This window comes from Columba livia, chromosome 2 (assembly GCF_036013475.1).
Source record: "Columba livia isolate bColLiv1 breed racing homer chromosome 2, bColLiv1.pat.W.v2, whole genome shotgun sequence".
NCBI classification, from domain to species: Eukaryota; Metazoa; Chordata; class Aves; order Columbiformes; family Columbidae; genus Columba; species Columba livia.
Window position 1 is genome coordinate 7,598,589 of NC_088603.1, and position 23,866 is coordinate 7,622,454.

Here is a 23,866-nt window from a genome sequence, read left to right on the forward strand (position 1 = left end):
ATGGTTGCCTCTGGCTGTGGAAAGCTGAAATCTAATTGAGCAGTACACTGGAGACCAAAATTACTTAATGGGCTTAGTTAAACTAGAATTGGAGCATCTTGAGAAGCAAAAACACACCGAAATAAACAAAACCCAAAGCAAGCCGAAAAACACCATTTGCAAAATCCAGGAAACAAAAAGAAAGCCACAGCTTTGTACTGCACTGCAGAACAGATTAGTCTGTTTCTATAGCAGGCAGCTAATGCCTTCTTTTGGCAAACAAACTCTTCAGACAGAGCCAAGAGTCTAGCAGATGATTTACTGATGAAAAGTAAAATGAGAAACTAAAACATTTTCTGGAGAATGTAATAATTTGCATAATTAAGCCATTCATTTTAGTCCTAAATTGTCTTACCAATATAGCAGGAACAGGCTCAAAACACCTGAATACTCTTTAGCTATTGCATAGAGATCATTACATAAAACTTTTTGTAAATTCTGATAGCCATGAAGAAGCCAATAAGTTTAGGCTCATCTGAAATTTTTTTAGATAGTGATTCCAACTGCAAAACAAATTCTATCCTCTCTTTCTGTTCTGCTAGGAAGTCTTTCCCCAGCTCCTCCGGTAAGTACAACATCAAAGATACAGATAAAACAACCTGGTTTTGTACAGTCAAAGCACAATGGGAGAATTTCTCTTCAAGTGATCAAATTTCATTTAACACTCAGGAAACACTCATTAAAAAAAGAAATGAACCACAAGCAAAGGCAGACTGAAAGGAGAATACTCACTTGTAGCGTAGTGTCGAAAACAACAAGCTTAGAGCTTGTTGGAACAATGTCATAACACTTGTGTGACCTCATGAATCGCACATAAATGTCACTTTCCGATTCTTCAAGTGCTGTAAGTAAAAACATTATGTTGTTTTATTTAAGCAACCTTATAAAAGAAAAAGTAGTAAAAAACATGCCAAATCAACTGAACACCACTGCAGAAAGCCAACCCTAAAGCAAAACTCACATTCACACTTTCAGATCTGGACAGACAGTCATAGTTTTGCACTTTGCATTTCAGACTCATCTTTCCTTTCAAATTAAAGAGAACATAGTTCTTCCTTGATGAGAAAGGACTTCCATACTGAAGATATTTTTCTGGTTTTTTTTGCTTTTGTTTGTTAATCTTGTTTTTCTAACAGCAACCTATTGGAATATGCATCTGAACTCTAGTTATGTACAGTTTGAAACTTAACCAGTGTCAGGCTTAACTAGCTCAAGCTCCTTAAATTAATATTTCTCTCATCTCTTTTCATACAGTAATTTTGTATTTTCTAAAGAGGCAGCGGGCAAGTTATGTCATCAGTTCCATTCTCTTCAGGCTACTTCCCATACAGCATCACAAATCCAACACTTCATTTATAAAAACAGGACCCACTTGGCTGGAATGGTTTTAGTGTGGCATGTCTGTAGCAAGGACGTGTAATCCAGCCCATATTAACTTAAATTTACTTTGCATTTGTCAGCGTTTACATGCAAATGTATACATTCTCTAGATCTGCTCAGATATGTTAGATTTTTTTTAAAGCCTTTTTAAAGCATTCTGGCCCTCCATTCTTCACAGCACGTACTACAACTCAGTCAAGGTTAACCCCTCCATCAGATTTGCACCCTTCAGACCCTGTAATAACGCACAGAAACTCGGTCATATGTTAAACTCTTGAAGAGTAGAGACAAAAGAAAACAACCAAAAAAGAGTTGAAATACCTACTGATCATTGAAGAACTTCACATTAGGAAGCTAAAAAACCTCAAAAATCAATCATCTAGCACTTGACAAGTTATTTGCCACTTCCACAGAGTGACTCAGCACAGCTTCTTTAGTCCAACTCTACAGAATCAACCTGGATCTCCCCTGCAAGTGGCTACTCTATGACACAGAGTTTCTTCTACATAGTAAGCAAGTCTCATCTCCAACTCACATTACTCTTTCCCCACCAAAACACAGCAAGGTGAAATAGAACTTCCATCAGAATACAGAAGAAAGAGTCCAACTGAGAGGAAGCAGAAGAAAAAAAACAAAATAATGTATTGGATTTATGTTTCTATAAAGGTCAGGATCAGAAGTGAAAATAGCACGAACAAGGAAAAATTGATAAGACATTAGGAAACCACGTGAGCGAATTGACAGAGCAAGGACTAGGCAGACAGACTTGGAAAATGCTGGTGAGGAGCAACCTTTACGAGAGGATCCCAAAGGGGAACTGGTACTGACTTGTCAAGGGCACGTGTAGAAGTAGTTAAAAAGCTTAGTTTGGGACAGAGAAACCTTTGTTTAACTCCATCATATTTTAACATCTTATCCTTCAACTTCTGCAATAGCATAAGCAGCTACTACCTGTACAAAATGAATTTAAGGACCCTGCGAGAGCGCAAGTTGTTGGGGTCTTTTAGTTGGCTTTTTGTGGGTTTTTTTTGTTACTTTTTAAAGATACAAATGAGAAGCAGGGAGGGGACAAGACACAAAGCATTAAGAACAATATTGTAAAAACATTTAGATGACAATACCAAGAACTCTGATCCTTTGGAAATTAAGGTTGCTTCCACAGCCATAAATGCAGTCCCTCTATGCAGCATCGGAATCCTTATTTCCTCTGTCTCAACTTTTTCCATGGGACAGTATGCAGTGAGAACAGCACTTGAAATGTCAGAAAATAAGCTGGGCTGCTGCCACAAGCAGTAACCACTAGAGAGACACTGCACTGGCATGTCCTTCCCCAGCACCACAAAAAACTGCAACAATCAGCCTACAGAACAGGACAAAGCAAATTTCTTCCAGTTTGGGTGCCCTGCCTCTTTCATTTGCTGCAGCAATTGGGATGTATCTAGACTATGCTCCAACAGCTCTGCATCAGCAGCAGACCAAATCTATTCCCCACGCTGATTGAAAGAGATTCTGCAAAACCTTCACACCAAGTACCCAGAAACTACTACAAGCATATGTACCCAGGGAAGTTACTATTCTAATTCTGAATCTGTACTTCCTATTGAGTTTGTAGCCTTGACAATGTAATTTTATATACAATTAAGTAGCTACAGGTAGAAACAAGCATAGGAACACCTCGAATAGTTCATAAAATGCAAAACAACCAACTATTTTTAGCTGAAAAAAATTTACACTTTTAGCAGAGCACACCATTGGTCAACGCAGTCTCACCATCCTACCAACAATTACGCAAATTTAACGTATCACGATAGTAAGGGCATTAACTGTGAAGCAGGACCTGTCACCAGATTTAATCAAGCAAGGCATTACCACACACACTCCAAACACCATTTAAACTGGACCCCAACAATCCTCACCCACTTAGGGTGCCTGGTACTGGTGAGGTGCTACCCCACCCTGCACTGCCTTCCAACTTGGAGAAGGCACCACAAAGCAGCCGCTCCCCAAACTGACACTGCAAAGTTACAATTAGAAATACTCAGAAGTATGAGAGATTTACCTGGGAGGACTGTTTAACATCCATATGAATAGCTAGGAAACTCCAGCAGTATCTGAACAAGGACCCAGTTGTCCAGCTAGAACTGAGGTTTATTTCTACAGGAAATCCTTAGACTATAAATAAGTATAATGCACTGCTTTATTAGTTACTAACTAAACATGCAAAACATAAGTAGCACTGATTTAACTCAAATGTCCTACATGACTTTATCAAGTGTCTGTTGGAAAGGATATTTAAGACCTTCTAACACCTTCAGCTACTTGGGATTACTAAACAGATGTTGCAGCCTAATTCTTTGCACAGGTATTGTATGTGCACTATGTATACACAGCTGCACAAAGAAAAGGTCTCTCAAGCTGAAGGCTTAGCACATCTCAGGGGTGCGCTCACCCCCACCTTTCCTGCACAGCACACGTGCACAGGTCTCCTCTACAGTTCCTTCCAGAGGACAAACATACTGCTTTTGTTTGTATCCAACCACCACTGTGCTGCAAATACAAATAATCAAATATAAACACCCTAATCTCCATTAGAGTATCTCAACTTTATTACCTACTATAGTTTTCTAGTTCCAGTCTTACTTGTTCTTCCGATAAATGCTCATCCTTTCTGGCTACCATAAAGCTTCTGCAGTCTTATGCAGTCCCTGCAGAGCAGTACTCCCTTGAGACAGACAAGAACAGATGCCTTTCAGCTTGACTTAAAAATCTCACTCAGTCTCCGCATATCACCTCTGATCTGCACAGGAGATCATCCACCTAATATGCAGGAGCTACGAATATATACTGGCCGTTCTTTCACCATAAAGTCAGTAACATTCAGGTGTTGATATGACAATAGTGTACTACATGAACAAGAGGTGACATAAAATCTTGGCTCCTGCTTGAGGAAGTGACTGAGGCATCCAAAATTAGATTGGCATAAGAAGCCTCATCTGCAGAAGCCCAAGTTACAGTAATTTACTGCTTAAGATATCGCAAGCTATGTCACACTGATGGGCTACACAGGACTACATGCTACAGCCCAACATTTTAGACGACAGATTTCTCAGCAAGTCCTCCTCTCCCTTGGAAGCTGGGCTGGAGTTGCAACAGTGCTAAGCACTGTCTGCCCTTGACATTCCTTCTCCCTCTGTCAGATGCCCGACAGATGCCTTTCTCATACTGCTTCTGCAACACCTCTTGCAAGGAACGGGAAGGTGGGACGGCACTAATGCTTACAATCGCCCTGGCATGGCAAAGGCAGTTGCAGATAAGCTTTGTGGAATACATTTGCTGGACTTTGGCTCAGATCTCAGATCAAGACTTCAGATGGTGGCTCCAGCCAAGCCTCAGCTTTCTACAGCTCATGATCTGGAAGGCGGTTGCTTCACAGACAGAGCAGATTCCCAGCAGGAGGCATCTTAATCTACAGAAGGATTAGGGGATGAGAAGAGTAGCTGACTGTATATTTCCATGTAGATGTTAACTCAAGAGAGCTTATTTCTTGAAGATTTATCTGAAAGTTATTTTGCGAGTGGACATCCTCCCTGTGTGCCCCTTCTCCTCAAGTCACAGGTGAAAGCAAAAAAATCTGAATCTCTGGTGCTGGTTTCTACATTTTGCAAGAGCACAAAGCGAAGTCACCTGAAAGGCTACAAGACTTTCTGACAGTTTAACATCTGAAGTCGAGAGGCTTGTCATACAGTCTTTTACAGAGTGAAGCCTCTCTCTGCATCAGTATTTTATTTATTCCTACAGGTAGAGATCCTTTAGAATAGAAGATCAATCTATTTGTATTTCTGCCACTGTATTCTCCAGTTTTATGCACTGAAGACCACAGTATCACAGTATGTTTGGGATTGGAAGGGACCTCAGAAAATCATCTAGTCCAATCCCCCTGCTGGAGCAGGAACGCCCAGATGAGGTTACACAGGAACATGTCCAGGTGGGTTTTGAATGTCTCCAGAGAAGGAGACTCCACAACCCCCCTGGGCAGCCTGGGCCAGTGCTCTGTCACCCTCACTGAGAAGAAGTTTCTTCTCAAATTTAAGTGGAACCTCTTGTGTTCCACCTTGATCCCATTACCCCTTAGTCCTACCATTGTTTGCCACTGAGAAAAGCCTGGCTCCATCCTCATGGCACTCACCTTTTATATACCTATAGACATTAATAAGGTCCCCCCTTAGTCTCCTCTTCTCCAAACTAAAGAGCCCCAGCTCCCTCAGCCTTTCCTCACACGGGAGATGCTCCACTCCCTTCAGCATCTTTGTTGCCCTGCACTGGACTCTCTCCAGCAGTTCCCTGTCCTGCTGGAACTGAGGGGCCCAGAACTGGACACAACACTCCAGATGGGGTCTCACCAGGGCAGAGTAGAGGGGAAGGAGGACCTCTCTCGATCTACTAACCATCCTTTCCTTTTACCCTCCACTGTAGTATTATATACGTTTTAGCTTTTTATTTCCGTCAATAAACATTATTTACAAAAACAACACAGTTTTTTTGTTTGGTTTTGGTTGGTTGGTTGTTTTTACAGATTAACTACTCACCAAGACTGACTCTGAGTTTACATTGGGACTTCATACCAGGTGTAACTGTCTATTTAGAGAACTCTAAGGTAAAACTATCATCTGACTGCTCCTCATAACTGAAAGAGAAACTTCCACAGCATTACTGAAGCCAAGTCCTCAGAGATCAATGGAACAGATACCCTCAGTTCCACTCACACTTTGCCACCATGCAAGGCGCTTTGCTACTGTAGCTTTCCCCTCAGAACTTCAAAGCCTCCAAAAGAAAATAGGAGAAAAAAAAAGTGCCTGCAGATGGAGAACAGGAACATGCAGCAAAGCGTATGGTCCATGCATACTGAAAAGCTTCCAAACACTGCGACATTAAAACCTATAGAGGTTCCTCAAAAGTTTTTACTGCAAATTACAGGCTGTATTTCTGTGTTATATTCATACTGGGCTGGCCCAACAAGATCCTGGACCACACAACACAAAATCATGACCCTTCGTGTTGTATTTTATATTACAGCTATATTATGCTCCTTGTATTTTTGTACTGGTAATCCAGTCACATTTCAAGTTTAGTCTGTGGTTGCAGGACCATTTGAAAGGAGGACATAAGGTTCCACAGAGACTGTTTTATCTCATCTGCTTTAAAGAGTTAATTCCACCACAGCCCACAATCATGTCACTGCAGCTCTCTACAGCACCCCTGCTCCTCATGGTTGGGTTGAGATCCGGCAGCTCTAGTAATTCTCAAACATTTGAAGAACACAAAGAACCCTTCTTATGGACCTAAATAACTGTTTGCATAACTGACATTTCTAAGTTTACTATGAAGTTAACTACCAAATTTGAAAAGCCCTTTAAAAAGCAGAGAAAAAACAGACGATACCAGTATGTAAAAAATATACTCAGCAAACTGTCTAGCCAGGTGAACAACTTACAGGGAGACAGAAACCACATACATACACAATAACTCCATCATCCTCCCTGATTTTTAACCACAATCAGTCTGGGAAACTGTGCAATTTTAAAAGCTGAGAGTTATCTTCACAGCAGCAGAACTGAGCACTCGCGGCACCAGGCTCTTCAGCCCGAGTGCTCTTAACACAACCACCTCCCCTCAGCCGCTTCAGGTGGTGGATAAAAGTAAGAGGAAAGAGTAGAAATGTGCTTTTGCAATATTCTCATGAGTACTAAATAACCTAGTTACTGGAAAAAGCATTGTTTTTTTTAGTTACTGCACACATACACATCTATACTCTAGGTTACTCCAAGTCACACTCCTATTTTTAAAAAGTAAAGTAACATGTTGAATACCACATTTCAGATATTAGAGAATATGTTGCAGTTAGAGACTAAATATATTTTTCATTCCAATGTTTACTACATAACTGATCGAACAGCAATACATCAGGTGAAGTTTATTGGTATAATTATACTGTTAAACTGTACTAAAAGAGGTGTTACACCAGCAAAAGCACTCTACAGTCTTCTCTCACATCACCTAATCAGGTAAAATAATTAAGTCTTTTGTTGACATAGAAATAAAACAACTTAGACAAATATATATCATCACGGTGAAGATGGGAATTGGAGAGTTCTTCATGTACATCTGGCTTAAGCTGCAGTTTAAAAGAGAATTTTTTCACATCCCTAGCCAGCTTTTCTTTGTTGGCAAATCCAGAATAACTCCCTTTCCAAAGGCCAGGGCTAAAGCTGTGGCTCCACAGCAGCCCCAGCAGCACAGCACAGTAGCAGCAGCCGCTGATCCCTCCATGCTGGCTCTGTGGTTCCATTCCCTCCCTCACATTGCTACTGCATTTATACAGAACTGTCCCACAAGTTGGCTGGAAAAGTTGAATTTGTCACAAATTATCAGCTTCCTGATAGCATCAGTTTTAGGTCTATCAGCTCCCATATCTAGCCATGTGGTAAACAGACTATTCCTGCCCTTTCCTTACACTACAAGCTGTACAGCACAAGGACGCCATCCTTGGACCGGCAGCCAGCCATGAGATCAGCTTAGCTATGTCAAATGGTGCCAGAAGACACCAGGGTGACTAATCACTTCAATAAGCCAGCGTGAGTTACCCTCCCGTTATAGATAACGCTTGGCAGAGTACACAAGAGGTAAAAGATGTCATTAACCTTGTGAATTGTTCTTCTGCTTGCATTTTTATCTGAAAGTTGTCACCAAAACTGGCTATAAAGTTTCTGTTCGCCCCCAGCCTGAACTTCCTGAATTAGTTCCTTAATATCCTTGATAAGCTCTCCCACAGCCTTCACAACGCAGGAGATCAAGTTCTGGTGGAAGTCATAAACACAACACCTCTACCAGATCTGAAAAAACATGCAGAATGGATATAGTTAATCCACTCCAAGAGCAACGGCAACACTATGAACCACAAACTATTCCTCAGAAGTCTCTACAAGCTCACCAACAACCCCTGGAAATTTCAGAGGAATCTGAATGAAGAAGTGGGGTTTCAAGAACAGCATTCCCGGGATCAAATGTTAAGGTAGGATTTTAACAACATTTCTCTGCTAAGGCACAGACAGGAAGAGATTTGGAAAAGGAATCCATTACTAGGCTGTGTACACTGTGTTGCTGTGATCATGAGCAACTGCTTTATTTCAGCCTGCCTTCTACAAGAGAAATATGACTAGTTTGTTAGATTTTTAGGTAGGCTTGAATGATGCAGAGACTAATTAAAATGTACATGGTATATCCTGTGAAAAGCATGAGAACTGAGGGACTGGGAGAGAAGCACAAGGAACAGAATAATGCAGTAAGAGGGCATGACTTTTCAGTCTGCTGAGCTGTCTGCTAAAGTGCCAAGAACACTGAAAACAGTGGACAAGAAAAAAGACACCATAAGCTGAATCAGTGTCAGACTTGGGAGGAAAAGAATACTAACATAGTTTAAGAAGGGCAAGTACAGAAAAAAAAGAAGTGATGTTGTACTGTATCATTTGATTTCTGTTTGTTTATTCAAGAGGAAATTCTTCTCAGAAAAAAAAAAAATCCCACTAAAATAACCACCCGTGTAATCAGTCATGGGATAAGATGAATGGTAAAAAGAGATGAAAAAAGTGGGAAGAGACAGTTCCAAGGATTCCCGCTCTAAGTGGCAGGAGATAAATAATGAATAAGTTTTTCGAACGTGCTCAGCACAACTATTTTGCAGAGATGGCAACCAAGGCTAGCAAAGGACTACTTCCAGTTTCAGAAGGGAAAAAAAATCCCAGACAGGTTTAAAGTCTAATACATAGGAAGTTATATGATGACAGCAATAGGAGTTGATTATTCTGTCAGAAGCTGAAGGGATTTCAAATGCAAAGAACCAAAAAGAGAGGATATAGTGACAGAAACAAGTTTGGCTGGGGTTTTTTTGCCTCTTTCTGGAAGCTGCAAAGAGCTTTAAAATATCCTGGCAGACCACACATTAAAATTACACATGAGCATTATTCATGCAGCCACAGGCTATATGATATGGATGTTGCAGATTGAACATTTCCCACCCTGATCTAGAGGAACGCACGAGCTGGCAGCTAAAGAAATATCTGTAAACTTACTATGATCTGATACCCTGATACGAATAAGTGATAGGAAGTGTTTCCAGAGATCAGTATCATAAGCTTCTTCAATGATCCAAGATTAATTCAATTACATATTACAGCAGGAATACATAACATGCTAAGAAGGATTCTAAAAAGAAACATGAGCACACAAACATAACATTAGAAAGCTTAAGTAAGCTCTACCCTGCTAACTGTAATTCATCCTACAAATAGGAAGAGGATGTAAAGGTGCACAAAGTAAGAGAGGAGAGTAGGTGAATTAACAGGTAAGCAACAATGTATAGAGGAATAAGTGCACACAGTCTCATTGCCCAAGTCTTCAGAAAAAGGTTCATCGTTTCTAATAGTGACAAGCTATAAGAAACCAAAACACATCTTAAAACATTTCAGTTCAATAATTATAATATATTCATAATTACTTAAGGCACTTTTTAACACACCATTCAGGATTGCTTGCATCTACACCTTTTGCACACAATTTAGTGCGTCTTCATTCTAGAGTTTGTGTAACTCTTCAGTCACTTTAGATCATTAACGTAATTAAGATGTTTTCTCCCCTTGTCACAAGGAGTTGCTTGATGTAGAGGCAGCAAGTCATTACTTGTGTAAACAGGAGTCACCCTTATTGAAAACAACCATTCCTGAACTCTGCAAGTTCATGAAGGAGAAGATAATGTAACAGTCAAAAGAAGAGTCAAAGAAATCAAAAATCAGTCAGAATTCTTAGGTATGTACTGAAGCAAGTTATTAAAACCAGTGTGTTTGTAAGCACCTACAAAAGCAGCTCACCAAAAGCAAAGAAAGCCAATATGGTTGTGTCAAGAACAGCTCAGTTTTTACTCCTGATAAAACAATCAACTGGACAGAAAATAATAATATTAAAAAAAAAGGTGGACACAAAATAAAAATAATAATAATAATTAAAAAAAAAATCACAGTACACTTGAGACACTGATTTCAAAGCAAGTGTGGATACCACTACATGTGGAAAAAATACAGCAGAATCACTACAAGGCAGCTGCATAACAAGCCGTTCCAATTGTAATCTCAACTAGTAAGATGTCTTCTTTTCCAGTGGGTTTGCAAGACTGGATAACAACTGTGTGTTTTTAGGGAGGCAGGAGCTCCAGTTCAAACTCTTCTCAAAGTTGAAACATTTGCCAGGTCCATTTTCCGTGAATCGGCTAGTGCAGAACAGGTGCAAGCTCCTGCTAGAGTTCCTCTGCACAGGTGAGGCTTAGGAAGCACACTCTCTTCCCACTTCCACAAAACTTCACAGAACTGCCGTTTCAGAATCACAGAATGTTGGGCATTTGAAGGGACCTCAAAAATCATCTAGTCCAATGCTCCTGCTGGAGCAGGTTTGGTTTGAAACCTTCATTTCTGAGGAATTAAGCTAAAACTGCTCACCATGTCCAAAAACTATTGAAGGAACATTGAACAGAAAAGGGGTTTCAGTGACAAAAGAGACATCTGATCACATCTTTAGTTGTCTACTAGTTACTCTGGAAAAGCTTTTAGCAGTAGCTCGATATTTCAATGGGGAAAACATTGCAGGAGGGACTCAGATGATATGGGCTTCATTCTATTCAGCATTCTCCTCAGTGATCTTCAAACCAGGAAGAGAACATGCTTCAAAGTGTTCACAGTAGGAGTTAGAAATGGTTGCAAGACTTTAAACCTCACAATATCTTCAACCTGAATCCAGAATATCAGAGAATATCAGAACCAGAAAGAAACACTCAACTGAATGAGTGCAAATCAGAGAAGTCACTAAATAACACTACTATTGAGAAAGAACTACCTTGTTGCTAATTTGATCTGCTATAGCAGAAGTAGGGAAGAAAGTCACAGTTTGCTTAAACAAAATAACCAGCAAGCCAAAAAACCAAACCACCCCAGCTGTTAGAGAGCTATTAACGCATTCCAGAAGCTGGTCAGACAAAACAAAGCAACCTCAGGACACTGTACAGTCTCCTTCCTTAACAAGTATCTGCAACTGCACAAGCACATCCTGCTTTACTGAAGAACAGAAAAGGCTGTTAGTTCCTGAGAATACTTCAAACGAGCCACTTTGCTGGTTTTACGGCTCAAATATCTCAGCTACTACTGAAGTTTGAAGAACTGAAGACTTGTAAGAGAAAAGTAATACAAGTTGCTGCCTGAAACAATGAAAGATGCGCATTGTGTTTTCAATCTTCCCTGTACTCGTAGCACAATTCAAAATCCTGCACTGAATTTTGTTTCTCATTTTTTGAGTCAGTAAGTCCTGGTAAATGGGCTGAGAAGTCAACAGCTTTTACTGTAGCTCTCCACAGGTAGTGTGGATAAGCAAATGATTATGTGAGACTTCAGGCAGTGATGAGCATCTTAAGAAAACTTCTCATTCCAGAGCTAATCATAATAACCGAGGTTTCTTTTGTCCAGGCAGGCTCAGAAGCTTATTTGTTTACAAGCAAGATCTGCCTTGTTTAAGGACTGACTGGTAAACAGTATCAGAAGTCCAACGGCATACTTTTGAAACAGCCCACAATCACTTAAATCAACTTTCAGTCAAAGATTTGTACTCCGAGGAAAGCTACACCACTCTGGTGTTGTGAATAAAGGTAGTAACTTCAGCCTGCAACCTAACAGTGCTTCTAAGATTTTTCACCACAATAAAGAATAAGTTGACCTGAAGACTCTTCTAAAACATGTTCAAGATCTTCCCTTGACAACAAGCACTATGATTTTTTCCCTAAGCATCCCAAACAAAGATCTAATTTAAGATGTCGCCTGTCTGGAATGCAGGCATGCTCTTCAAGATTGTGAGACACAGGCCATGAAACACAAGAAACTAAAAATAGTATTAAGCCTCTGAATATTAATATCAGGAACCATATGCTGGAGAGTTGAATTCAAGGAAGGTTTTAGGTATGAAAGAATAAACCAGCCTGTATCCTTAGTATCTATACTGGAAGATGGGTAAACAATTTGAACTTCTGCTATTTCTTTAAAGCAAATGTAAGTCCTATCACAAACAAAGATGGCACACTTTGGAAAAGAGATGGCCATTTAAGTCTTTTAGGAATTAGTTTTAGACAAAATCTAAACAAGCAGCTTAACCAAAGTGTTATTCACTAGACAAGTATTTTCAAGATGAGTACACAACATCTCCACAAGCCACAGTCATATACTGAACAGGGCAAGTATCTGATCTTTAGGAGATCTTCCACTGAAGACTGGCAATCCGAACTCAAAGCATGATTTATATAATGCTCTAAAGAAAAATAAGTTTTGGGGCTTAAGTCTTAAGGACTTTGGAGTATGTCTGTTGAAGAAACAGTTTTGTCAGGTCTAAAACTGTTGTCCTCAAATCCTGAACAACTACTTAAAATATCTCAACTTGAAGCTTTTAATAATTCAGTATTTACATTTTCATTGCTCTCCAGTCTCCCATTACACATTTCTTCACCTTCCCTACCTATGTACGCCAACATTTACTAAATAGCTACTATTGCTATTTCTTATTACAATTAATGAATCTGTATGCACACTTTAATAAATTATGAAGTGTTCCGCTTCAATATACTACTAAAGATATTTACCTAATGGCAGGCGTAGCTTGACACTACGCAGAGAGAGAATTAGCAGTTTCCTAGGTAAAGTAGGTGTGATCCAATACATATTCAATACAGTATATTTGGATACTGGAAGCTAGTTTAGAAGTTCTGTTGATCCATTCTCTATATCACAGATAAACTGCAACTTCACCCAAAGCTGATCTTCCTCTAAACTCATATGATGTCCATCCAGGGCACTGCTGGGTTTGGGGTTTTGTTCTTTTTGTTTTTAAAAGTAACTAACTAAAAAATACTAGGGAGATCAAGCAAGAGTACAGCAGGAGAGATACATGCAACTGCTTGCACGGAGCAGAGCAAAGCAAAGCATTCACCTTCTGCACTACAGCATTCAGGGTCTTCTGTTAAAGGCAACCACACAATCCCTTTCACCGAGTGATCCCACTCCATTCTGAAGTGACTTGAAGCATTAATAGTCTGTTCTACACACTTACTTCTGCAGAACTATGACGGAAGCTAGAATATTATTTCAAAGCTTACACAAGAAGAGTTTATATCCATTTGTTCTTGTGCCAGTGTTGTCCTTCAGTTAATTTTCCTCCTTGGTGTTTACCCCATTCCCACCCCCTACAGGATGTTTTCATACATACAATGTTATCACATCCCTTCTTGGCTTTCCTTTATGAAGCTAAATGAGCAAAGCCTTTTAGTTTCCTGCTTTAATACAAGTTCTACATTCCTGGTCTCATGAATGGCCCTTTTCTATGCCCATCCCAGTTTGCTTCTCTAGCACCTCAGGTATCTCCTTCCTCTGTGTGTTTGTGTCAATAGAAATTCATCAAATTAAGCAGCAGAAAATAATACTACAGTGTAAGGGAATAGTAGATAAAGTTTGATTCTGATTCTGAAAATGCCCAGTGTCAGAACTAAACACTCAAAATACAGAGAAAAGCAGATTTCTGCCACAGTCAAAATTAGCAAAGTTTAACTAACAATAAAATTCTCCACCAAACTGGTTCATGTAAAACGACAAAATCCACATAAAGTTCAGCAGAGGAGGACAGAATCTAAAACCTAGTTACATGTACTCAAGTAGTATTCAAAAGTTACCTTGACGATACCTACATCACATTCTAAAAACGTCTTAGATGTGGTCCACTCTTAGAAGGATGATCCCTTCTATTTAAGGTTTCCAAAGCTCCAACTAGATGCCAAGCTGGACACCCAAAAGTCAAATTGAACTCTAGCATAGTTATGCTTGTGTTCTTATTAAACTGCTTTGCTTAGATGTTAATATTAGCCATTAGTACAACTCTTCCACAGAAGGATTTTCCCCTCTACTCCCAGATTTCCCTTCTGTCTGTCTTCTCAGCCCACAGAAGAGCCACAGTAAAGCCCACCACATATGCATCCAAAAGCAAACAGTGTTGCTATAGAGAGGCATATTTTCTTTCAAGATGCAAGAACTGTTGTGACAAACAGTACCATTAACTCCTGTACTGATGTTGGAAATGCTACATTCCTTAAGGTGTTTTGGACCTAGTTATTTCCTCACAAACCCATGTAATCCTAGTACAGTTGGAAGCTCTGGAAGTCAAAGTGTTCAAATCAATAAAGTAACTGCAGACAGCTTAAGTGTTACCCAAAGAGCAAGTTCCTAACAAAAAGCCATGCTGATGCAAGTGACCTGACTTAAAGAAAGGCTCCACAAAGCCCTGGGCTCATCCACCCTCAAGTTACTGAAAACAGGACTTGTTACAGAAAGTTCTATCTTAAAGGGCAGTCATATCTGTGGCAGATTATTAGTCAGCAGAAACATCTCTTATGATTGTTTAGCAATAGCTAGATTGAGCCAACTTATGCAAATATTCTGCTATCATTCTTGTCACATTGGCATTACTTCAGCTTAAACCAAGTCACCTTCATTTACTGCTCAGTCATGTCCCAAGGCACTACGTTTTCCAAGAGCACGGACTGGACCACGAGAGCCAAATTTAACAGTTGAGGTAATCAAACTACCAAGACAGTAATACTGTTTAATCTACACTGTCCTCCCTGCATACTCAGAGCATTGGAGAGGTCAATCAGATAGAATATTGCAGATCACCACCTTGGAAGTTTCTTGAGGACTCTACTCAGTCCCCCCAAGGCTCAGCAAAGCAGTCGCAGACAAGAAACAGCACCGTGTAGTCACCTATAAGGCAACACTGATTGTCACATCTTCCACGCCTATCGTTATTCAAGCACACAATGCCGTACACTCAATATCTCTAAAGCAGAGGGGTCTCAGGACACTTGGGACTTGAGATTATGCTGTCCAAAGTCTTCGACCTTATATCAAGCAGTTTTTTACTAACTGCGACAGCCCACTATCAAACCAAATAGCTTCTGGATCAAAGTAGTTCTGGATGGAAGTTACTAGCAGAGTAGACATTATCCCTGAACTGATGCAGATAACAGGGACAGCGCTAGCAAGAGCAGCTAGTAAAGATTATTGTAAAACAGCAGTTCACATTGGCCACCAGATACTAACAAGTATACATACACCTGAAGCAGTAATGCCTTTCAAATGTAGGAGAGTACCAAGTTGTCTTAATATTCCTCACACATAGCTGTTGGCCAATAACAGCTTTCACCTGGAAGATAATATTTGCAAATCATGCAGGCACAACACTACCTGGACACAATCACAGAATCATGGAATAGTTTGGGTTGGAATGGACCTCCAGAGCTCATCCAGTGCCACCCCTGCCATGAGCAGGGACATCTTCACCCAGATCAAGTTGCTCAGAGCCCCGTCCAGCCTGGCCTGGGATGTCTCCAAGGATGGGGCATCCACCACCTCTCTGGGCAACCTGGGCCACTGTTTCACCACCCTCAGTGTAAAACATTTCTTCCTCACTTACAGCCCAGATCTTGCCTCTTTTAGTTTAAAACCATTACCCCTTGTCCTATCATAACATGTCCTTCTAAAAAGTCTGTCCCCATCTTCTTACAGGCCTCTTTTCAGTATGGAAAAGCCGCAACAAGGTCTCCCTGGAGCCTTCTCTTCTCCAGGCTGAACACCCCAACTCTCTCAGCCTGTCCTCACAGAAGAGCTGTTCCAGCCCTCAGATGACCTTGGTGGCCTCCTCTGGATGCTCTCCAACAGGTCCATGTCTTTCTTGCACTGATCAGGATCAGCCCCAACACTTCCTTGTAAAACTGCCTGCAGTTGCTTGCAGCTTTGCCAAAGCAATTACATGGACTCACTGCCATGGTAAGCGTTTCTTCCATAGTTTCTTTTAGGAAGCCTGAGCCAGAATGATTTCACTGTTTCCAAGAACAAGCTAGGGAAAATGTTTTGCCCACATTAACAACTCCCAGCTTGGTAAGTTCTGTTTCCTGAATAAGACTGGTTACTCCTCTGCATGCTTTAGCTGCTACGAACTGGTTATTTCCTAGTGAAGACAGAATAGGGCTTCCCTCATTTTAAGACTAAGAGAGTTGTATCTTATGTAGGAACAGGAAAACAGGGCGGTTTGGAGATAATGAAGACTGGGCTGACAAGAAGACCCATGCACAATACTTAGAATCATAGAATCATTCCAGTTGGAAAAGACTCTTTGGATCATCAAGTCCAACTATAACCTAACCTAACTCTAGCACTAATCCATGTCCCTGAGAACCTCGTCTAAATGCCTTTTAAACCTCTCCAGGGATGGTGACTCCACCACTGCCCTGGGCAGCCTGTTCTGACACCTGATAACCCTTTCCATGAAGATTTTTTTCTTAATATCCAATCTAAACCTCCCCTGGTGCAACTTGATCATCACTTCTTGCATAAACTAATAAAGCTGAACATTAGAATACCCTGAATATGTTATTCTTTAACAGCTCCAGGAAGTACATCACAGAAAAGACCATCATGCCATCTATATTCTTTCTTTCAAAACACCAGAAAAATTTAAACTGAGTAAACTCAGTGGAATAAGCAGTTGTCAATAGCTTCAGATGCAACTGTTCAGTATGAATGATCAGATGGACAGGACAAAAAGCACTAAGAAGTTATGAGATTTATTAGAATCTGCTATTATGCCTCTTATATTACATCACAAAGTAACTCTAAAGCAGGAAGAGAAAATAATCCCAAACTCTAAAACCACATGAAGTCTATTAATAACAATTACCATCACTGCTTAACAATTTCTTGCTATATCTATTTAGGATTCTAATCTGCTGTGGAAAATTTCATATAAAACACCCCCTGTCACTATCACCATGTATCCTGATATCTCAAAGAACATCTTGTGGGCAAAATGATGTTTCTGTACTCCAGAGAGCATAAGCTTTAACAATCACATAATGAATGTTTATAAGAAATGAATTACAGTTGCGAAAGAACACCTTAACTTTACCATCACCTAAACTGAGCACTTGATTCTTCAGCCTTAAGAATTAAACAAAGTCTAGTAGGCACATCAATGTGCATTTTATTACAAGCTTGTTTTAACTATTTTCGGCCCAAACATGACATCTGTTTTCATACCTTTATTCAGATACTCAGTTGACAGCGGGAGGCTGGCAGACAAGAACATCTCCACAAGAAACTACTTTAATAAGAAACAGTAAGAAAATCTGCAGAGCAGGGACAGAATGAACCCAGACACAACAATTGGTTAAGAGGAGATGCAATTACTCGTGAAAGCCTATTTCAGGAGACAGCCAAAAACGAGCATGAGACAGAAGAGATGGATGCTACAGGAAGAGTGAGATGAAGGCCAGAGCATTACTAGGAGAGATTCCACTCTAATGCAAACTGTTTATCAAATAACTGTCTAAATGCTGCTTTGTGCAACGATCCAGAGAAGTAGAGCATTCAAGAGCAAGTGCATCAGTCCCATGATGCTGGTGCTACAATTGGTGCATGCACTCTGCAGAATTCTTTTCCAGACTAGGAATTGAGCACTGATACAGGAGAACCCTGCAACTAACTTTACGCTGTCTGTAGAAAATATTCCGAGGTAGCAGATATTACAGAAAAGTAGTTAATTCTGCTTTCAGCAGCTACTACTTTATTGCCCAGACAGAGCAAATGGAAGGGATTAACATGGATGAGAGCCAACATTGCAATAAAACTAGCTTCCAAAATAACATGCTAACACTATACCAATTAAATCAATACAATTGACAGGCATGCGTTTGCAACTCATTTGCTACTCCAGTCCAGTTTCTCCTCTCACAGCACAGGTAGCTGTGGGAACACAACCATTTCTGGAATTCCACCTCAACAAATCAAGTCTAGTAACTGTAAATTGTTAACTAAAGCCCTTTTTTCATATTAGATCTTCTAAATAATTTCTCCTTGCTCTTTTCCAAGCTCATAGTAACCTTCATAAAACAAAAACCCAGGACAACTCTTGACATTGATCAGAAGTAAAACCAACCTTAATATAGAAACGTGACTGCACAAACGCTAGAGCTGAACAAGCAAACCCAGAGTATGTATAAAGATAAGCAGGTTTTGATCATTTCTATACATTTGGGAGAGATGTCTCAACACTAACCTACTTCAGACTACATTGGGAAACTCCACACTCATCATCAGGTAGCTTTCATACTTTTTGAGGCGACACAGGTAGGTCATTCCAATCTAAGGAACAGTTAGCAGGATGAGTTCAGAATATTTTACCCTAACAAGTTTTCTGTTTGTTTTTAAATAGAGCACCCTTCAGTTAAAAAGTGACTTTGGGCTTCTTACATGAGATTTTTTACCTTCCTGCTCTGATTGCTGTGGGAACAAAGTTCCTCTAGGGAGTCCTAAATAAAACAAATATCCACTGGCCTATCCAGTCCTTCTCTGCGTCCATAATCAGCCTATAGTCCATCTTATCTCAGCTGTAGTGCAGTTGATGCTGTTTAACAACATCTCACCAAGATTTGCCCTTACACTTCACAAGAATATTATTATTAAGCCAATGCTAGTCAGAACTAGTGACCAACCAATAAGCTGCAGTGATACTAGAGAATCCAGCCAGATATACGAGGTAGAGACATTTCAAACCAAAAAGATGACCAGCACTTCTTTCTGCAATAACACCCTGTCCACCCTAATTATGTACAAAATAGTTTATAAACATTCTTTGTATATAATGCATATAATGGAAAAAATGCTGTTCAGCTGACAGCACCCATTTATTTGGAAATCACATCATCAGGCTAGACTCTGCATATTTCATTACAGTACTACTTAGACTATAAATCTTTCTAGTACCATTTTTTAATTTAACCCTCTTAATTACAATCCAAATTAAATGAATGCCTTCTTTGCTTTCACATTCTCATTTGTGTGACCTTTGAGGAGAGTGACAAAAAAATCCATTTCAGCATACTGGATAGCATTCAGTGCACACACTGAGACCAGTTTTTCAGCTCTTTTTATTAAGCTCTCTGTTTCAGGAAAGCCACAGCATAATTTGATACACAAGATAGTTAGCAACTGTTGATGGATACAGAAAGTTAGCACGAGGAAACGGGCAGAAGCAGAGGCAGTCAGAAAAGCAGTTTCAAAACAAGTTTCAAATCTCTCATTTAACTCACAGTTTTAGGTACCAGTGGACAGACTGTAAGTTTGACAAAAGATCATCAGTCACAGTGTGGCTACAGCCACTTCATGAAATGAAGATTTCAGGGAAGTTTCTCGACTCCTGAGCACTTATTACCACCACCCGACAAAAAAAGTGGACACCACCAGATGTCATTTTACTCCCGCACCTCCAATATCAGCACAAATACAACCAGAGCAACTGGTGCAAAAATTTAGGTCATAAAACACATACTGCAACTATGCTGCTGCATTTCCACCTACATCTCAATTTTCTGTGATTATCCTTCCATAGGCCTCCTCATATAAAAGCATTCTAAGATTTGGTCCAACATTCACACTCTTAATTTTACTTAGATCTTTCCTTCTGAATACAGCTCTATATCCTTTTCACTCAGCTTTAAAATTAGGCATAAAACTAGGTTTTCATTAAGTCTGAAAGTCAAAAGTCGCATACTACTTCAAACTGGTCGCAGGTTTGCTATTAGGCATGATCTTCTGACAGATCCCTGAACTGCTCTCACCCACCCATCTTGAGTGCCCATAGACAGAGCCTTGCTTTTAAAGCTAAATTGACTGAGATATAAAGTGAAACAGAAGCTTGAAAAACAGGGGAAAAAACATTCTCAAACTTCCTGAAGAACTCAGGTTATCGTATTACACTGTTTTAGAAGACACATGCAGACATTCAGCCTACTCAAGTGCCTCCAAACGACACTATGCTATATCAAAATTTTGCGTTTGTTTTTTTTTTTTTTTTAACCTAGTCATGCTTTTCAGAGATCTAAATTTCTAAGATGTTTACGGTAGCTTTTAAAATGGCTTAACTATTAGTGATTCAGCATGTTTTAGGATCTCCTACCTAGCTGTAACAAGCTTTATGTAAAAAGGAAGGTTGATAACTTTCTAACTACATGCATAAAAAAAAGGCCTAAATAAATACAGTTAAGCAATCAGAGGAAAAAAAACCTACAAGTTAGCAATAAATCCCTTGCAACAAATATTCAAGTTTGACCATGTTCAGGATTCACAAAGGCACAAGTATTTCATTGCAATTCCAACTCTGTCTGGACTCAAAAATAAAGCTTAAAGAATCCACTTGCGAAGAACTTCCTCTTCTCACCCACAGAAAGGTTAATATAAAAGGTGTTGCTTTTTCAGCCCAGTTCCACAACTGTAGAAAGCTTGCTAGTAACCAAGAAGCTGCTTATTAGCACACCGGCTTAGATATTTCTTTTCGCAGAATGACTCAGCCTACTATTTTCAAAGTTTTCCTTAAATATTTGTCCTACATTTTACAACAGCAGTTACCAACTACAGCAAAACACATCCCATAAAGTCTCAGCCACTTTACAATCCCGAGCATTAAGATTAGCTATGCGTCCACATTTGCATCCGCTAATCTGATTCTTTCTGAAAACTTAAAAGCTCAAGGTCCTCAATACGGATCTTTCAGAGGTAAGTGAATGCTTTGTGCAAATTCGAGAAAATACATTCCTGCTCCTCCACAGCACAGCTTAGTGTCTGCAAGATACAAAAACTTGCCAGGAGTTTCCCTATCAAGAACAGCACGCTCTGTTAGAACTGCAGCTCTTAGCAGGGCAGCGAAGAACAACCCAAGAGAGCAGCCACATAAGGAAAATGTAGTTTACAGCTATCCGCTTCAAACAGATGTATGCATATCCATAAGGAGCAGAAGCTTTAGTTGAAAAAGCTTTCCATCATTGCTTGCACCTCGCTCTCAAAGTCTATATTTGGTATCGCAGACGTATTCGAGGAGAATGAGTGTTTTAAAGGGAGGAGGAGGGGATGCCACGAAGCTTTGCCTTCCCCCAGCGCCAGGGACCCCGGCTGACTGGGACTGCACATTGTGAGCTCCGCGGCGCCGTGCGGGCCAAGCTGCGGCCCCGGGACAAAGGGACCGAGCCGGCGAAGGGCTGCGACCCGCCCAGGCGGCAGCTCCGCGGGGCAGCCCCCTCCCCGGGGCGGGCTCCTCGTCGGGGATACCCCGCTGCCTTCCCGCTGGGTGTGTGGGTGTCCCCCGCCCCGCCCCCCCTTGAATTTTTACCTTCATCTTCGAGCTCTAGTTTCTCCAGCATCCCTTCGGAGGCGGCCGGGAGCTGAGAAGGAGCCGGAGCCGCTGCCGCCGCCGCCGCCTGCGGGAGGGAAGAGAGGAGAAGGCGATGAGCATCCAGGCGCGGACTCACCGGCCCCGCGGCGGCATCAGAGCCGCCCGGCGCGGCGGGGAGAGCGGCTGGCGCGGTTCCCGCCGAGCGCTGAGGGCAGGGCGGGCGGGACGGCGCTGGGGCCGGGCGGCGGCGGCTGCTGCTGCCCCTCGGCCTCCCACACACGCACGGCGCGGTGCGCGCTGCCTCTCACACACACACCCCGCACACTCTGAGGGGGGAGGGACCGGGACTCGCCCTTCCTACCCCCCTTCGCGGCGGCTGCGCCCGGCCCATTAACCCTGCGGCCCCCGGGCTCCCCGCGGCCGTGCCTCCGGGAGGCGCCGCCTCTCGCCGGCGCGGACGGAGCGGCCGTCGGCGGCCGTTGGGAAGCACAGGGCGGCCGGACGCCCTTTGGCAGGACAGCGCTTCCCGCCACACCTCTCCGCCTCTTCTCCCCCGCACACCCCCCCTCCCATGGAGGGATTGGTACGTTCCATTTTGCTGCAGTCAAGCCCGTTGGTCAGCAGCGGGAGGGGAAGGTAACTACCACTTCCGCGCGCAAAAGGGAGGGGGAGGACGGAGAGGTTTACCACTCCAAGAGCTCTGCCCGGCCAACCGCCTTTCGCAGCCCTCACTGCGGGCTCGGCTGTTCGCCTGGCTGCTTTGGACCAGAGCGGTGCAAGAGCGGGCGGAGGGGAGGAAAGCCCTCCGCTCCCCCCGCGATACGGGGTTGGTATGGTCCCGCGCGTTCACCTGCGAGGCAGCGGCGGGGAAGCCGATAGTTCCACTGCCATCTGGGGGGGGGGGGTGGAGTGGAGCGGGTGTTGAGGGGGGTTTCCCCCTTGTGTGACAGGGAGCTCCCGCCGCCATCCCGGAGTACCAGCTCTAGGACCAGACGCGCTCGTTTCCATTTAAAACGTTCGAGAAGTTACAATTCAAGATTAGCCCGAATGTCGGCGTGTTCCATGTAAGTCAAAGCCGGCGGCAAGCCCCGGAGCAGCCCGCTGAGGAGGCGGAGCGCCCTCCTCACAGCGCGCCTCACCTCAGCCTGGATTTCGGGGGGAACTAGACCCAGGGATTCGTGAGTGAAATTCTAGTTTACATTGTGGTCAGACTAGATGATCGTGCTTTAAAAAAAAACAACACTGAATGCCCCACCATGGCTGTCACTGCAGGCTGGTGTTTCAGAGCTGTTCTCTGTGAGGTGCTGTCACCCCCTGAGCTTTGCCCTCAAGCACCTGAGTATGCTGACAGCCCGAACCGCTTGCTGTTACAGGGCCTGAAGGATGGAGTTTACACCATCTGCTTACCAAGCACGAATTTATCGCACCCAGCTTTACAAGTCTGCATCTGAGTTTTTCTGCCAGACTACAGCAGAATCAATGGAAGTATCTGAAATAGATTCATCATTTAGATCTATTTAGGCAGTGAAATGTTGTAAGCTATAGCTACGCTTCCTTAACTATAATGAATAGGTCCCTACTGATTGTTTAGGAAGCCCAGCAGGACCAGTTCAGACATGGATGCTCAAGAGGTGGATAAACAGATTATTTCTTTGGCAATGGCAACAGATCTTGTGAGCAGACACATGTACATGGTGCTTCAAAGGAATCACAGGAGCCTTTAGAGAACATTTAACATCTATTGGTCCCTAAGGAGAGGCTCAAGCTTCAAAAGATCAGCGAGTCCTTCAAGGAGAGAAGGTTGAATAGGTCTGGGATAGCATAGTAATGTGCACAGAACACAGGAAAGCTTGAAGGTGATTAGAATTAAAGCTATGATGGGAGTAGAGTGCCAAAAATTATGGGAAAACAGGGAGCTAGCTGTTATTTCTCAAGTCCAGAGAAGTTTCAAGCAAGGAAGCTAACTGCTGGTGACAGCATCTTTTTCCCAAGCTGCCTCTTTCTAGGGACACTTTTAAGGATAGACAAGGAAGTTAACAATATCCAGTTCTTCTTTACTGTGAAGAAAATTTTGAAATAAAATCCTAAAACATTTCATTCT

At 41.8% G+C, this 23,866-nt stretch overlaps 1 protein-coding gene and 1 long non-coding RNA gene across 14 annotated transcripts in view; one reads left to right on the top strand and one right to left on the bottom strand.

The window, feature by feature from the left end:
- PRKAG2 (protein kinase AMP-activated non-catalytic subunit gamma 2) overlaps positions 1-23,866 on the bottom strand; it is a 234,603-nt gene that overhangs the window by 30,570 nt on the left and 180,167 nt on the right. For 9 of the 11 annotated variants that reach the window (XM_065050424.1, XM_065050423.1, XM_065050429.1 and 6 more), the window contains 2 exons: positions 21,763-21,850; positions 772-881 (listed from right to left, as the gene is read on the bottom strand). In XM_065050424.1, the coding sequence (XP_064906496.1) occupies positions 772-881; positions 21,763-21,850 (198 nt within the window). Of the gene's footprint in view, positions 1-771; positions 882-21,762; positions 21,851-22,126; positions 22,246-23,866 lie in introns of those variants that run through there. The other 2 variants (XM_065050434.1, XM_065050431.1) reach the window with 2 other exon arrangements.
- The window catches only part of LOC110366209 (uncharacterized), a 35,988-nt gene continuing 33,707 nt past the window's right edge, over positions 21,586-23,866 (top strand). The window contains exon 1 of one of the 3 annotated variants that reach the window (XR_010470869.1): positions 21,586-22,401. This is a non-coding gene — a long non-coding RNA (uncharacterized LOC110366209). The remainder of the gene's footprint in view (positions 22,402-23,866) is intronic. The other 2 variants (XR_010470870.1, XR_010470868.1) reach the window with 2 other exon arrangements.